General features: G+C 34.6%; 1 protein-coding gene across 10 annotated transcripts in view; it reads right to left on the reverse strand.

The window, feature by feature from the left end:
- The window catches only part of PARD3 (par-3 family cell polarity regulator), a 674271-nt gene that overhangs the window by 172470 nt on the left and 483980 nt on the right, over positions 1–17821 (reverse strand). For 7 of the 10 annotated variants that reach the window (XM_049776408.1, XM_049776405.1, XM_049776403.1 and 4 more), the window contains one exon: positions 7783–7893. The exons of the other annotated variants lie outside the window; for them this stretch is intronic. In XM_049776408.1, coding sequence (XP_049632365.1) covers positions 7783–7893 — 111 coding nt within the window. The remainder of the gene's footprint in view (positions 1–7782; positions 7894–17821) is intronic. 10 annotated transcript variants of the gene reach the window in all.

Raw genomic sequence — 17821 nt, forward strand, 5'->3', positions numbered from 1 at the left:
AGCAGGAAAGGGGATCATCTGGATGCTGGGATTCTAAGGGAGTCTAACCACCATCCATCCTGGGTGGGCTGCCTGCAAGGCAAATGCCCTACCACTGTGCTATCTCTCCAGCTCCCAAGCAGGCACTTGAAACTGGTGTGTTATCTCTCTGACCACAAAACACATTTTAAAGCTGATAAAAGAATACTCACCAAACAGAGAGTTGCCTAAGTGTGGGGTTTTCTATTTTGCGCAAGATTATAGAATAAGATCTAGAACCTAAATTACTATTTCTATAAAGGACTCATAATTAATAAGTCCACCAATATTTCCCCCTTCTACAGCTCTGCAATATTTATGTCATAAATGATCACATTATGTTGCATTATTATTAAATATCAATGTGTTTAATTCTTAGCAGGGTCGATGTTATAATAAACAAATTATAACTATTATGAAATAACTAAAACTTCAGATACAGTAAGACACTTTAATATTTTACCAATCAACCACACAGATGCATATATACACACATGTATTCACAATGTTTAGTCATTATATTTGTGCTTTCACAAATATAAAAGTACCAACAACTATTCATAATTCAAAGAGGTGGTACAATGCTAAATACAACTATTAAAACTTCCTACCCCAATTACAGTCTGTTGATAAAGTGAGCTTCAAATACCACACACATGTGTATATAAAAAACACCACACACATGTATGTATATAAACTTATATACATTTTACTTAGGTATTGGTCTAAATAATGGATGACCACAAAACAAGCTCTAAGAATGTTAGACATTTTTTGTTCACTTGTACAGTAAATTTTTTAAACTATCATTGGATTTTTGTTTATTTTGTTTTGGGATCATACCTAGTGGTGCACTTTCCTAACTTTTGCATGGGGATCACCACTAGTAAAGATCAGGAGACTCACTTGTGGGGCCACAGACCAAATTGGAGTCAGCTACAAGGAAAGTGTCCTACCCACTGTATCTTTACTGATCTCTAAAGTTAAATTTTCTGAAAGGCATTTAAAATTAGAGAAAATATAAAGATTTTGCTATTAGATGAAAATATGTTCTTCCATTAAAATTAATTTTTAAGAGTCCAGCTTTAAATAACAAAATGTGAACTAAATGAAAATGTAAGTTCTGTTGTCAGAGTTTAGAGGATTGGAATATAATTTTTTTAAAACTCAAATATGTGATAACATTTAAAAAAAATTCTAGATGTAGAGAATGAACCTGCTCCTGCTAAATAGATTGTTCTTTCTGTAAGATTACTTTTTATGCACTTTAAATAAGATTACTGCTAAACTATAAATATATGATTTTAAAGCATCAATTTATTTGAAAAAAGACCAACATTATCATTTACTATAATAATATTACTGCTTTAAGTAAAACAGAAATACGTTTTAATCACAATTTAAAATAATTATGCAATGAAGATACTAGGAATCCTTGATGAAATCAAGAAGAAAAATACCACAAAAATTTGCCAAACAAAATCTCAAGACAGCTCAATGGACTAGCACTGAAAACATGAGGGTAAATGTGATGGTCTCTTTGAAAAGTGGAATGTTCAAGCAATACATTTCACTGAATTTATAAATACTCTTCTTATACATTTCATAAGAAATCATTAACTTTTTTATTTCTCTGCTAGAGTTATACAAGTCCCTCTGAAAATATTTTCAAAGTGCAATTTTCTAGGTAAATAATCTCATAATAGACATCCCTTGCTGAGCTACTACAAAATGCAAGCCAGCAACACTATCGTTTGCATTAAATAAGAATGAATAGCATTTATTATTTGATATTTGGGAATCTGGTCAGAATGGTAACAAATATTTTATTTACAAACCTTCATTCTTTTTTTTTTTATCTTTCCTTCCCAACCATCAAGTTGGACAGGAAACCATCTTGTACTAAAAAGCATTTAACATGATTTTTAGGAATGTATAAAATGCAAAAATAAAATTGAAAATAGATGTTGATTTTTTTATTTTTAAAGTGCATGTGTAAATATATTTTTTATAGAAAAAATTAAAACGACACATTCAGTTAATACAGATGAGTTTATCCTTCAAAGCTGGAGAGATAGTACAATAGGTAAGACACTTGCATTGTATGTGGCAAGCCAAGTTTCATTCCTGGCACCCACCTAGGGTGATCCCTGAGCGAAAATCCCTGAGCACCAACCACAGGGTGTGATCCAAATCCAAATCAAAAATATCTTCAAATTTAACTGTACAGGTATTTATTGTTATTGTGAGTTTTGTGGTTCTATCCAGTGGTACTCAGAGCTTACTATGGTTCTATGCTCAGGGATCATTTTTAGCGGCACTAAGAGGACCATATGTGGTGTCAGGAATCAAACTGGTTTCAGCTACATACAAGGCAAGTGCCTTACCTTTTTCTTATTTGGTTTTTGTGCCACACCTAGTAGTGCTCAGGGGTTACTCCTGACTCTGCACTCAGGGATCACTCTTGGAGGGCTCTTGGGACCATATGGGATGCTGGAAATGGAACCTGGGTCAGTTTATGTAAGGCAAAACCCCTCCCTACACATTGTACTATTGCTCTGGTGTCTGTCTTACCTTTGAACTTTCTCTCTCTCTCTCTCTCTCTCTCTCTCTCTCTCTCTCTCTCTCTCTCTCTCTCTCTGACCCTTGTATTGGCCTTTTTTTCCTCCAAATTTTCTATAGATTTCTAATTAAAATAAACTTAGAACTGAAGCCTAAAAAGGCTCATATTTCACTTATTATCAGGAAAATGCAATGAAAGTGACAATAAGATATAATCCCACCGTTCCCCATATGGGCCACTAAAAAAAAAGATATAAACCCACAATAGTAAGATCGGCATATATACATAAAAAACTGGAAACAATATAGTCAATAATGTGATGAAAAAGCTATCCTCTTACACTGTTGGTAGCAATAACATTTGTTTCACCACCCCCATTGAAAATAGTATGGAGAGCTCTAAAAAAAATGTGAAAATATAAGTTTCATATGAAGCAGTGATTCCACTTCCTGGCAAATACTCTCTAAACACAAAAATTTCACTCAAATATATCTATGTTGACTTCAGCACTTAGTATAAAAGCTATAAATACAGAAGCAACCTAAATATCCACCATGATTGAATAAAGAAGCTGATGCATGTATACACACACAACAGAATAAAATGCACTTGTAAAATAAAATAAATCTTTGGGTCAAAGTGAAAATACAGGGCCCGGAGAGATAGCACAGCGGCGTTTGCCTTGCAAGCAGTTGATCCAGGACCAAATGTGGTTGGTTCGAATCCTGGTGTCCCATATGGTCACCCGTGCCTGCCAGGAGCTATTTCTGAGCAGACAGCTAGGAATAACCTCTGAGCACCATGGGGTGTGGCCCAAAAACCAAAAAAAAAAAAAAAAAAAAAAAAAAAAGTGAAAATACAGGTGTTAAGGTACTTGCTTTGCATGTGGCCAACCCATTTTGATCCCTAGCATTGTGTATAGTTCACCAAGAAATGAAGAGTCATTTCTGAGCTCAGTCCAAGAATAACACACTGTGGTGTGATACAAATATCTCCTACCCCTAAAAGACTAGATAAAATCTTGTGGTCGACTAAAAATTGGATGGACGTAGAGGATATCATGTTGAATGAAATAAGTTAGAAAGAGGGCAAATATGAAATGACTTCACTCACCAGTGGTATTCAAAAAGTAATACAAATAACATATGAGAACAAATTCTTGGCCCTGGATTACAAACAGAGATTAGCAAGTGGGAGTATGGGGATGAGGAGGAATGAATGGTGGGTTAGAATTAACATAAGAACATTGTGGGGAATTGTGGAGGTGGCAGGGAGAGGAATATTAGGCACTTTGGTGGTGGTGAGATGCAGTAACTATATGTCAATTCCATAAACTTTAACATTAGTGTAAACATGTTAGCTTAATTATACTAGAAAAAAATCATTATGCTTTCAATTGGGCGAGATAAAAGGGCAGAATAGATAGTACATTGGGTACAGTGTTTTCCTTGCTCATGACTGACCTAGATTCAATTCCTGTCACCTCATATGGTCATGATCAAGTTCTGCCAAAAGTGATCCCTGAGCACAGAACTAGGAGTAAGCTCTGAGGACAGCCAGGTATGGCCCCAAACCAAACACTCAAGAAAAAGAACATTGGAAAAGATAGATGGAACAAGTATAAGATTGATAAGTTCATAAAAGAGTTAATTAGTGAGAGAAGTAGAATGCCTGTCTCAAATACAGGCTGGGTGGAGAGGGGGGGGGCATTGGTGGTAGGAATGTTGCTCTGGTGAAGGGGGGTGTTCTGTTTATGATTGAAACCCAACTATAATCATCCTTGTAATCATGGGGCTTAAATAAAGATTTTATAAAATAAATAAATAAATAGCCAGGAAGAAAAAGAGCAACCAAAAAGTAGAGACAGGTCATAAACATTGGTCAGAAACTTGGTCACAGCTCTGAGAAATAATCAATTCTGATTTCAAATACCACTTAGAGAAGATTACTGGCTATTGCTTGAACCTAGAGTCAGTAGGCTTTAGTTACACAAAATAACTTTCCAAAATATGTGAGATATTGGTATTTTGTGAAAAGCAAAATGTGAAGAGAGATGGTTTCTGAATAAATAAATTAGGAAATGATTATCTGTTCTTAACTTGGCAGCTCACAATATGCATTCATAGAACCAGGGCTTTGAGAAGTAATGAAGTAAAAATGATGCATAAGCTGGTGGTTTTAGCCACATGTTTCTCAGTACATTTGTGCATGGAATGATTTTTCGGCTACTAAATGACATTCGGGAAATTCTACACTACAATGCTCATATACCTACAGAAATACATCAGCAAATATGTACTGGCAAAAAAAAAAAATTCAACAAAAAAGTAAAAATTTTACTTTTGACATGCAATAAACAGATAATAATATCTATCACTTGGCTTCATGCTGGAAGCAAAGTGGACCTGAAATTTACATGGATCTTTTTATTTAAGCTAGTTCTACTTAGATTCAAGTTTGGCACCTGTTTCTTTCATCTGGAGAAAATGAGCCAGTAGAGACTCTATCCCTGGACTTGACTGAAAGATTAATTAGTGACCAGCAATAAGCACTAAATTCACACCTCATCACCTAGGTGGTTAGTTTCCTACCTAGTTCAAAGGTGGCTATTCTGAAAGGTTTAGGGAACCTCAATTTAGAGCTCAGAGCTAACCTCCAAAAGCACACTAACCTCCAAAAACACCACTAACTACAGTGTTAGCATTATACTCAGATACCCCCTTTTTCAATGAAAGACCTATGGTCACAGCTCACCATGTGGGAGAGCAACAAAAGAACCAGAGAACAAATCTGACCATGTACATTCTCCTACTTGGATCCCATGAATCAAAGAACACACTTCCCAGTGATAGCAGCAAACAGATGATGAGGAAAATGAAAGAACAATGACCAATTTAAACTCAGACCCACACTCAAATGACTTTAATTTATATCCACTATGCAAATAGAACTTGACCTAGTAAGAAGCACATTTTAAATTATATTCATTGTCCTTTCATTTAAAAATATTATATCTTGAGTAATAGTCTTCACGGATACGTGCAGACAAAAATATTTTGGTATGTGAACATGTCATAAGTAATAACTAAGAAATGTCAAGTTTTCTATTTTTATATGAGACTGGCCGGGATAATTTCTGGAACTCAAAGAGCTGCAGTGGTAAATCATGTTAAAGGATAAGCTCACAACTGCTCAGCTGTGCAGTAAAGACTGTGATGAGAATATAAGCAGTGGTTTATTTATTTCCATCTATTCCTTCAAATTCTTCCCAAAGTTAGAGTTTCAATTTGCAAAACAAGCATTGCTAAAGAATGCCAGCAGATGGACTAAAGAAAGGCCATAAAATTGACTTGCTTTATCAAAATAACAAATACTAAACACACTACACTTATATACTGCTATTAAAATACAAAGTCAACGGATAGCTTCCTAAAATTATGAAATTGATATTTTTAATACACCATTCACTTGATCCTTGATTCGAAAAGATTTTTATCCTAGGCCTCCTGTACAATAGAAATTCATTCTGACCAATTTAGCTCTCAGATGTATTGTATCATTTGAGTCACAGAGATGGAGATTAAAAGTAAAACTGAGAAATAAACTGTGCCTTTGGCAAATTAATAATGCAAGTAAAACCATTATGTAAAAATCATAGTTTGGCTGAAAATATTTGACTCTGCTTTATAAAAGTATTGTGGAAATGTTGATAGAATTTCACACTGAAACACAGCAAACATCTTAAACTGCAAAGAAAGAATGTTCTGAATATGAAAAATGGTAAAGATTAATGAAGCTATCCCCTTCGGCTGACATCAAGATAAAGGAGAAGTATAATGTTTCTTTCTATGGCTCAGATTGCTTTCGAACTAAATCATATATTTGAAATCACATATTTGCCTGTGGATAAATCTGAGTTCATATATTTACCTGGTATATACTCTTAGGGACAAGAAAGCCCTTTTACATAAAAATTTTTACTACCTGGCAGTTAAAGGTCATATTATACACACTGATAAATTGCACCCCACATAAAAATAGTTTATTCATCAGTTTCAGGTTCCCCAAATTAGTGAGCACTAGAAAGAAAATTAAAAAAATAAAGTAAAATGAATGTTTAAATATAAAATTTAAGGAAGAATAAACCCAGGTAACACCATAAATTAAGAGGCTTTTATTAATCACTTGTATATGTTATACTCTCAAATAACCTTCAAAATGTCAGAAAGATGAGAAAAGGATTTAACCATATACTATAAAATGCAGCAAGTACCCTTTTAGCCCTTACAGTGTTAAGTGTAAGACTCAATGTGTTTTTAATTACAGATATATGGTGATATTACTGAATTGGTCCATCTAATAAGCACCATTATGGGTACCAATATGGTCAAGGCACCAGAAAGAAACCCTCTTACCCATGAGAGTGTTCAAACTGAAAGAGACACAATGTATTGTGATGGTTGTTCTACAGTGAGCTACTTGGAGCTAAAAGTTGCTATTAACTTGAAGAACCAAAGTATGAGAGGTTTTTCTCAGAGTATAAAAATTCCAATGGGAAAATTTCTAATTACTTAGAAAAATTGTTTTCAATGTTTATTTAAAGTATTTCCTTTTACTAATCTCACGGATATTTGGAATTGCAACATGAAATTGTTCAATCAGAGACAACTGTCTTTCTAGCAGAGACGAAATAAAATCTAGTTGAGATAAAAATATGAGAGTGTGAGGTAGAGAAAAAAAGTCCACGTTTGAAAGGAAAACATAGAAGCTGAATAGTGCCCTCACTTGTTATTACACGTAGAAATATTTTAAGTCAGACATAAAAATTCAAAGACTTTTACTTGTGATATTTCTTCAATTCCTAAAAATATATCACAATGTACAATAGAGATAGGAATTCAAACAACCATAAATTCAAAGGTGATCATAAATGTAGTGCTAATATTTATTTATTTTTCTTAAATGGCCTACTATCTCTCCTAAGAAAAGATCTTAGCTGAAACCATTAAATTCACTTTAATGCCTCAAATAAATTTATTTTCTTTTAAGCTTTCTTTACATAATATTCATCTTGGCACCATCAGCATTTGAAATGACAGAAAATATGAAAGTAGATAAAACAAATTATTTACATTTAAAAAAGAGTGGAAAGAATAAAAATCCTCTATCTAGTGAGGTTGAATCAAATAACTGAAATCTACCTCTCCTGCTCCTGCTTCATACGTATTCTCTCCTCTTCTGATGTAAGGGAGTCCTGCGTTTTTATTTTACCCGTTCTCTCAATCTTGTCATCTTTGCGATGTTTGCCAAACCTGTTGATAACAAAAAATTCTAACTTGTCAATATATACAAAATGAGTTTTCTCTCTTTCATATAAAATCATAGGGACTTAGCAAATCATGAGTTTTCTTGAAGACAAGCTGTCTCCTGCTGTTCACTAACCTTTTCCATATCAATATTGTTATAATTAGAATATTTCATTCATTTTTAATTCAAACTTCTAAGAAAATAACTTGTAGAAAATGGGTTTTGGGAGCTTTTTTTCTCAGACCAAAAATAGACAATAATTTATGATTTATTCTTACTCAACAAACAGTAAAATTATAGAACTGAGTGTTGAATGAATGCTTCAGATACTAGTAGAAACAAACCTGCATTTAAAAGGGTTTCTCTTAGGTTCTAAAAATACTAATTCACAATGACCTTCTTAATAGTTTCTAAATATAAAGTCATGTTTTCCTTTTTTTTTAAGTCATGTTTATTGGAAAATTTCATTACAGCTAAAAATTGACAAACAAGGCCATGTTGACAAGGTTTGAAGAACAAATGCTGGTTTTCATTCCTATAACTTTACACTTATTAAAAGGAGCACTTTAAGATATTATTGTTAAATCTGACAAAACGCAAGTGCTGGATATGGTTTGGTTGGCTTGGAAATCTAAAGCTGGTGAAAATTAAGAAAAGGATCAAGCATGTCATTCAAAACAACGCTCATGAAGTTCCACAGATTGGCAATAAACATAAACACTCTGAGCAAACAACAGTCTGGGCTCTCTCTGCTATCCAATCTCAGAAACCTCAGCGATGGTATAGGTTCTTTTTTCTGCTATTACTTTTCATAAAAGACCATCCTGCTTAGAATTCTTTTTGAAGGAGGGTGTTCTGGGAGTTTCTTAGAACCTACTGCTGGCTCTGTGCTCAAAGATCATTTAGGATAGTGCTCAGGGCATGCAGTGCTGGAGAGCCAACCAGGGTCAGCTGTGTATAAACAAGAACCTTAACCTCCATTCTCTCTGGAGCTGCTTGTTATTTCTGTACTACAGACCATCAAGTAATATTAATTAATTTAGTCACCAGATGTTTCAAACAAGAAATCTTATATAGATATTCAACTAATACATATATAATATATATTAAGTGTCTCCTTTGAGGACAAAGTAGAAATCTGGCTTATGGAGATAACCATATTGAGTAAAGGAAAAGGGCTGGTCCGTTATTCATATAAGAAAGGAGTGGAGGAATGGGGCCAGAGCCATAGTACAGTGGGTAAGGCTTTAAACTCGGCCAACTTAGGGTCAATACATAGTATCTACATAGTACTCCAAGACTGGCAGGAGTATATCTGAGTGCAGAACCAGGAGTAACCCCTGAGTGCTGCTGGGTGTGGTCCAAAAAAACAAACAAAAGATGAAGAAAGCGGGAAAAGACAGAGTTAGTACAGGGATAGGTCACTTGTCTTGAATGCAGTCAATTGAATTCAAACCTCAAAATGACTTATGTTCCCTCAAACCTCCCCAGGTACAAGTAAGCCCTTAACACAGTTGGGTGTGCCCCCTAAATAAAATTAAATTAAAAAATGTATCTTATAATGACATGGTTAGCAATATAAACCATTATTTTATTTATATAAATCTAATTTTAAATGCTAGATAAGATCAATGTTCCTATCAATATCAATGACATGAACTTGTCATAGGAATAGCCCAGAAGTTAGTGAGAGTATTGATATTTTTGGAAAGGAACTTACAAATCAGGAAGCAAATAACTCTTTAAAATGTTAAAATAGATAAATCAGAATGCCTCTAACACTACTTTTAGTAACTATGTAAACTATCAAGTAGTACATAAAACTAATGTAAAATTGACTTCTATAAAGTAAATATATCTGTAAAATTTAATCTAATATAAACTTAAAGATCACCAGAAAGAAATAAATGAAAATATCTTTATGAGTTTAGGTACATAATCTGACATTTTTTTTGTTTTGTTTTTGTTTTTGGGTCATACCTGGAGGCGCTCAGGGGTTACTCCTGGCTATGCACTCAGAAATCGCTCCTGGCAGGTACAGGAGACAAAATGAGATGCCGAGATTCAAAGCACAGTTTGTCCTGCAAGCTGCGTGCAAGGCAAACACCCTACTGCTGTGCTCTCTCTCAGGCCCCTATAATCTGACATTTTAGAAAAAGTATAAATTTGTACTGTGCTTTAAAAATACACAGCAGTAAAAGTAAATTTTTTGTCCATATATCAATAACATTTGCATTAAGCATAATGATTTGACATTAGGGAGTAAATGAATAAGTGAATATACATCTCAATAAGAAACAGCATCTAATTCAACAAAAATTTACTAAGCATCTACAAAAAATTCACAAAATAGAATAGGGTTAGATAGACTAACTTGAGTCTCATCAGCATGTAGGCAATATTAAAAGTTGATCTAAATTCCCATCCTCAAAATTTTGGAACATTGCAGTATCTTGACATAACATATATTGTTAACTTAAAAAAACATGTTACAATAAACATCAATAGATCATAATTATTTAAAATAAGAATTACTGAGTGCAAATCACCATGACCACCTTTTTTATTCCATAATATTCATGATGCCTTGAAAATGAAAAGTAATCACAAACAGAAATGAGGTAAAAACTCAAGCATTTGAAGCTTAAGTAAATAGTTTCTGAGTTCAAACCCCCCCCATTATGGAAGGAAGGAAGGAAGGAAGGAAGGAAGGAAGGAAGGAAGGAAGGAAGGAAGGAAGGAAGGAAGGAAGGAAGGAAGGAAGGAAGGAAGGAAGGAAGGAAGGATGCAACCAGATTGACCCAAAAACAAGGAAGGAAGGAAGGAAGGAAGGAAGGAAGGAAGGAAGGAAGGAAGGAAGGAAGGAAGGAAGGAAGGAAGGAAGGAAGGAAGGAAGGAAGGAAGGAAGGAAGGAAGGAAGGAAGGAAGGAAGGAAGGAAGGAAGGAGGGAAGGAGGGAAGGAGGGAAGGAGGGATGAATGCAACCAGATTGACCCAAAAACAAGGAAAGAAGGAAGGAAGGAAGGAAGGAAGGAAGGAAGGAAGGAAGGAAGGAAGGAAGGAAGGAAGGAAGGAAGGAAGGAAGGAAGGGAGGGAGGGAGGAAGGAAGGGAGGGAGGGAGGGAGGGAGGGAGAGGGGAGGGGGGGAGGGAGGGAGGGAGGAAGGAAGGAAGGAAGGAAGGAAGGAAGGATGCAACCAGATTGACCCAAAAACAAGGAAGGAAGGAAGGAAGGAAGGAAGGAAGGAAGGAAGGAAGGAAGGAAGGAAGGAAGGAAGGAAGGAAGGAAGGAAGGAAGGAAGGAAGGAAGGAAGGAAGGAAGGGTGGGTAAAAGGCAAAATAGCTGGAGACTTGGTCTATATAGAACTGACCTTAGTATGGTGGGGGAAGATAAAAAGGGTGTCTGGAACATTGGGGAGGAAGAGAACCTGCTTGTCATGGATGTGATGTTGGGACTCTGGAGGCAGGAAAGCACCATTAACAATATTATGAATCATGGTACCTTGATAAAGATGGTTGCAAGAACCCAGGACATAGTAATGCTTAGATTCTGCATGCCAGAAATTACCTGAGTCACCCCAATAGTAAATAAAGGCCTTCAAGGCCAGCAAATGCTCAAAGGATCATTCATGGGGTGCTACTCAGTTTTGTGGCAGACAAGGATACAGGCAAGAAGAATTTGGACCCCTCATTGTATTTCTGATTGTTTCAAATATTACTTTTTCCTAGACCCCCCTAATTATCAAAATATACTATTTTATTGTATGAAAGTATTATCAAATGGTTATACTACAATTTCCTTTTTAAATTATAGATTCAAGGTTAATATGGAAAAAGAATTTATATAGATAAAATGGTTATAGGTTAACATGTGGACTATTTTCCTTAATTCCTGCTTTAGTAAATAAATTATGCAATTTCCTTAATGCATACTTTGAAACCACAGCATATTACTTTATAATTGGAATAAAATGGATCCCTCAGCTATAATTTTTTGACAGTGAAATAGAGTAAGTGAAAACATACAGCATTCTATAGTGTAAAATGAAAAAAAAATGGCAATACATCCTTATTTGCTCTAATTGCCAATACACTTAGTGTTCTTAATTTATGGTTAATTTTTCCCGAAAGAGAAGATAGCTCACGGAGAAACTTCAGCTACACATGTAGTCACAAAGTTAGGTTAATAGCTGAAATCAATAACCAAATGATGAGGAAAAGAATTTAATTAAATTTTAATTTAAATTAAATTAGAACTTAAACTTTTGAAATGCATCAATTACCTTCATCTTCCTATCTTGATTCTTTTGAAAGGACCACTCTTGATGGTCTTGGGGGAAGGAAGGTACTGCTGGGTGGGCTCAAATTCAAGAGCCTCATCCATGCATGATGTGTGATTTTACAATTGGGACACAATTTTACTAGTTTATTGAAAGCCAGAGAAAACTTTCAGATACCTTCCAAAGAACAGCACATTTGGAAAAATACAATGTTAATCATAATCATATATAGGAAGCAAACTTACTCTTAGTAGTTATGTTTTATGAACTGATGAACACACATGAATGTTCAAAGAGAAAAATCCAACCACCAACAAATATGCATGTCTGCCTGCCTGCCTGCCTATCTATCTATCTATCTATCTATCTATCTATCTATCTATCTATCTATCTATCTATCTATCTAGGCTATTAGCACAGTAAAATTTGCCTTGTTATCTTAAGATGGGCCAACATAGGTGACTTTTTGGACTAAGTAGAGATACAAAAAATATGAAGTGAAGAAATACTGTTAGGAGAGAGAATAATGGCAGTAGAGTTCTGCAGTATGAGCAAATGGTTTATTGGTGATAGGAGAGCCATGTGGCCCCAGATTCTTCACAGAAGGAGAGGGTGAGGGTTGTCTTATCAGAGCAAATTGATTGTGACATTTCTTAAACATATGGCTTTCTTTATAAAGGACATAACACTGTTTTCTTTCAGCTAAAGTAATCTCAAAGTAATCTGCTAAATGGGTTTTATTATGATGCTGTTACAAATGAGATCATTCCCAGTTGCCAGAACAGTCATATAGACAAGAAAGAATGAAGGGAGAAATGTGTACTTGTTGATGAATGGGAAGAGTAAACAAATGAAAAACACCAAAAGAGTGCAGCAAAATTTGGTTGTTGTTATGTAGAAGAGAACTGTCATTAAAAATTAAAGTTTTTATGCTATTAAACCTATCCTTTTTTGTAAATTAACCTAATTATCTCAGTAGTATAAACAGCACTGAATTCTTTTACTATTTTTATACTTCTACTAAAATTAGAGAGCTTTATAAAAATTATGCTGAATAACATACAGCATCTTGTAATAACTGAAATAAAAATATAATTGGTTTTATAATGAAAGGACTTTTCTTACTATATTTAAAAACATGACAGTAAAGACAAAAGTTTTTAAAAAATCGGTTGCTATATTTAAAAATAGATAAAAAAGAATACCCAGAGCCAATTAGATTGTGAGCTTTGAGGAATAAATTTGAAAATATTTTATTAAAAAAATCTACCTCACTGAAATGCCACCTCAAAATCTAATATTTCTCACTGCTAATTACAAAGGTATTTTTGTTTGGGAGAGATTGACTATCATAATTGTCTTATTATTTATCCTCAGAAATGTGTAGGTTAAGTGATACTAAAAGGTTGGAAAAGAGAATGAGTCAAATATGAATTTAATGTCAGTTCCCATAAGCCTATCATCTTCCCCACAATGCCTCTAGATTTAAAGCAGCCAATACATATCTAACTCAATTCTCTATTATGTATCTAGTTCCTAATTTCCACAGCCTAGAATCCTGCCTATCACATCATAACATTCATTCACTTTCTTTCTTTAGGAATTCATAATCTCTTTCTGGAACATTCCAGTTGTTTCTGGTGAATACCTATATTTGTATAATCATTGCACTAATCTGGCTCTGATCACTGTTTGTTTTGATAATGCTGTCAATTATTTTAAAACTCCTGGAGAGATTACACAGATTCCAAAGCTGGCAGGTTCAAGATCTTGCACAGAACAGGCATATATCTAGTACTATATCATAACTATGTCCCAATCTAGGCTTCAAAAAGGTTCAGGGACATAATTTATTAAACTAAGAAAAAATAATAATCATTCCTCTAGAATTCTTTGACTCATTCTTCCCCCAAACAGATTTTGATTAAACTTCTCTAGATAATATCGTGTTCCCTTGATTCTGATGTGTTCTTTGCCCCCATAATCAGTGGGAAGATTGGCTTTTCAACATATCACTTCAGGTTCGAATGCACAGATATGAACTTCTATTTATCTATTAAATTTTATCTTAAAAAATCTTCTAGTCATATATTTATGTAGATTATTGTAATGCATGCTTTCCCCACAATTTGAAGTCATAAGTATACATGTGTGTGAAAATCAGTCTCTGTAAAGATGAATGTCTTTACTTGACCGAGGAAGTTGAAGCTTATGAGATACATAGAGCTGTTCCAAGTCACACTAAAATCTAGAGGAAAAAAGTGTACAGACCACAACAATGCCACTTGAAGACATCTCAGTGGTTCTAAACTAGACATTCAGAGGGAAATAAAATCCTCAGACCTATGAAATTCACTTAATTTTGGTTTTTGGGCCACACTCAGTGATGTTCAGGGGTTACTCCTGGCTATGCGCTCAGAAATTGCTTCTGGTGTGAGTGATCATATGAGATGGGGAAGGAACCCAGGTCCATTCTGGATCCGCCATGTGCAAGGCAAATGCCCTACCGCTGTGCTATCACTCCGACCCCATGAAATCCACTTTTATATAAATCTTGTATTAGACATATAATTGAGTGCCTATGATTGCTTTTTTGCTTATTTTAACTACATCTTACTAGAATTTGACTTATTCTGTATTCACAAGAAGTTCATAAGGTAGGTATTAGTATCCTCCTGTTTAGTGGAAACTGCAAAATTATGGAGGCTTAATGTTTTTGTGGATCACAAAGCAAGTCTACATCTAGCTTTAGGTGAATCATTCCATGATTCTATGTGAAGAGCAGCATATTAAAAAAAAAATCTTTGTTGGGGCGGGAGAGATAGCATGGAGGTAAGGCATTTGACCTTCATGCAGAAGGTCATCGGTTCGAATCCCGGCGTCCCATATGGTCCCCTGTGCCTGCCAGGAGCAATTTCTGAGCATGAAGCCAGGAGTAACCCCTGAGCACTGCCGGGTGTGACCCAAGAACCACAAAAAATTAAAAAAAAAATCTTTGTTGAAATAAATGAAATAAATCTTGTATTGCCTGTAGCAATGAGGTCCAGAGGACATTTTCCCAAATAGAATTTGCCCCTGAAGGTCAAGGATCTAAATACAAGGTCAAGGACTGCTTCTAACCATTGTAATGGACCACAAAACACTATTTACATATCCCTTCATAGAAAATTGCCAATATTGCCGAATACAATGACATTCCAAATGTCACAATTGTGCCTTCTGATATATGCAAATCCTTCTAGGCAATCACGCCAGCATGTCAAACTGCCTATATAAATCAAGAGGGTAGGTACATCAATAAGAATTTATCTTTCATAATAACATACTCAAAGTTTCTGGTCCATTATTTTGTGTCTGTGTCTCAACTCTATTTTACAAATGAGAACAAGAAAAAAGATCCAGTTACTTCTAATATGTCCTTTCAGTCTAGAGCTAACAGATTTTAGTGACATTTAAAAAAATCACTATCATGAGAGCATACTGATTTGCTCAGCAGTAGTTTGTTGCAATGCTGGATGAATCAAGGAAGAGGAGGCTGATTATGAAAAGCAGAAAGCTCCTATTTAGGGGGAAAAAAGCTTGGTAATCAACAAATGATGAGAAAGGAGACTTTGGAAAGGGTACATGACAACTTGATAGTGCTTTTATAAAATGGGATGCAGTTTTAAGTTGGCAGAGTTTAGCAGGGGTTCTCTTTAAAAGGAAATTCGAAAACTTGAGAATCATTATTTGATTGTGTAACAGTTTTCATCAGTGCTAGCCTGATTAGATTTAATAAACTAAATTTATATTGCTTGGAATCCAGAGGAAAACTGACTTTTTAAAGAATAAAATGACTTTGCCTTAACCAAATTAGCACAACCTTTATGCAAAATTTTCTATTAATAGACAAGTTCTTCTGAGGACTTCCATTAAATATCCCTGTAAGAGCATTTCCACCAGACCTTGCCTGTTATCTAACTATGGTCACCCCCAAATACATAGTAACCCAACATTCCAGGAACCCTGAAAGATATAAGGCAAAAAAAAATAGTAAAGCAATGATTAAAAACAGAACTCAGGATGTTATCAAATTGACTGCATAAAAATCATTCTAAACTCCAAAGATGTTAAAAACAAAATAACACAGAAAAAAAGGGAAAACTTAAAATTGGGATCTAGAGAAAATGATTTAAGAAAAAACTGAACGGAGATTAATCCTTCAAAATATATGATAAAACCACTTGAGACACTGAAATAGTATTTATAATCTATATGTAGAACCATTTTTGTAAGATGACAGATGAATGGAAATATATCTTAATTATGCTATTAAGGTTTTTCACGCGTCAGTATATCATAGACCAAACGACATATTTTCTATAGCAAATAAATTTCCTCTTTGTAAAAAGGGGTCATTTGTAATTGTTGTCCCCTACAGGATTTTATAAGATTTGATAGGCCTCTTTAATTTTTCTTTGAAAACACAACCACACAAGGTAATCAGACCACAATAACCTCTTAATACTAAACATGCAAATAATATACCAAGTATATTTTTGTTTCCCCTCTACACCAAGTTTATAATAAATATGACATGTATACTATTATATATAAAATAAAAAAAACATGCACAGAGCAAAGCAGTAAAAACAACATATCATTCTAAATTTTCTAAATGCTGAATTTGACATTGAAATCAGCCATGTCCATTTAAAATGATTTTGAGAGAGCCTTTCGCACAACTTCTTCTCCAGGTCCTTTCTTTACAACTATACTCCTAATTCATGCACTGTTCATTTTAATGCATTATTGTTTCATAATACAATACTACAAATTGCAGATTACATTTGGCTCAAGGAGTGATTATGAAAAAATACTATCGCTGTTGCCTTTGCTCGAATAACTCTGATAATAATGAGGGATTGATTGAGTGAAGCAGCCCAAGAGATGAGAAGGGTCAATTTGAACATTTCTATTAAGCTTCTTTTGTTAAATCCAACACTTTGCCAGGTCAGAGGCAAATAATCATACCCTGCATCTGGTTACCATGGTTTTCCTTCTCCTACAACATCAGAACAATTTAGTGAGTGGTACTGCCCCAAAGGCAGTCCCCATAAGAAATGCTAATGAGTCTCACGTCAAAAAAAAAAAAAAAGCCAAAAACCACATTTATAACAAAAGACTCTAGAATGATGAGAAAGAATGTGATTTTTCTATTTTCTATTAGAGCAAAGAATTAAATGTATAACACAACACAAATAATCCTAGTAATTTCCTCTTGTCGTCGTTTGTCTACCTGGTTCATATTCAAATTGTATTTAAACGCATCAAATTGATATTCATATTGATATTCAAATCCATGTTGTTATTATTAATGTTTTTTTTTTAAGTTTTTGGGTCACACCCGGCTCGTGCTCAGGGGTTACTCCTGGCTGTCTGCTCAGAAATAGCTCCTGGCAGGCACGGGGGACCATATGGGACACCGGGATTCGAACCAACCACTTTAGATCCTGGATCAGCTGCTTGCAAGGCAAACGCCGCTGAGCTATCTCTCTGGGCCCTATTAATGGTATTTTTAATAATTTCTTTTTTTCAAGCACCATTTTGTAGTTCGGTTTCGGTCATTATTCAGGTTTTATATGCTCATGAGCTAGTGCAAATGCACACCTATCTT

This window comes from Suncus etruscus, chromosome 7, assembly GCF_024139225.1.
Source record: "Suncus etruscus isolate mSunEtr1 chromosome 7, mSunEtr1.pri.cur, whole genome shotgun sequence".
In the NCBI taxonomy this organism is placed as follows: Eukaryota; Metazoa; Chordata; class Mammalia; order Eulipotyphla; family Soricidae; genus Suncus; species Suncus etruscus.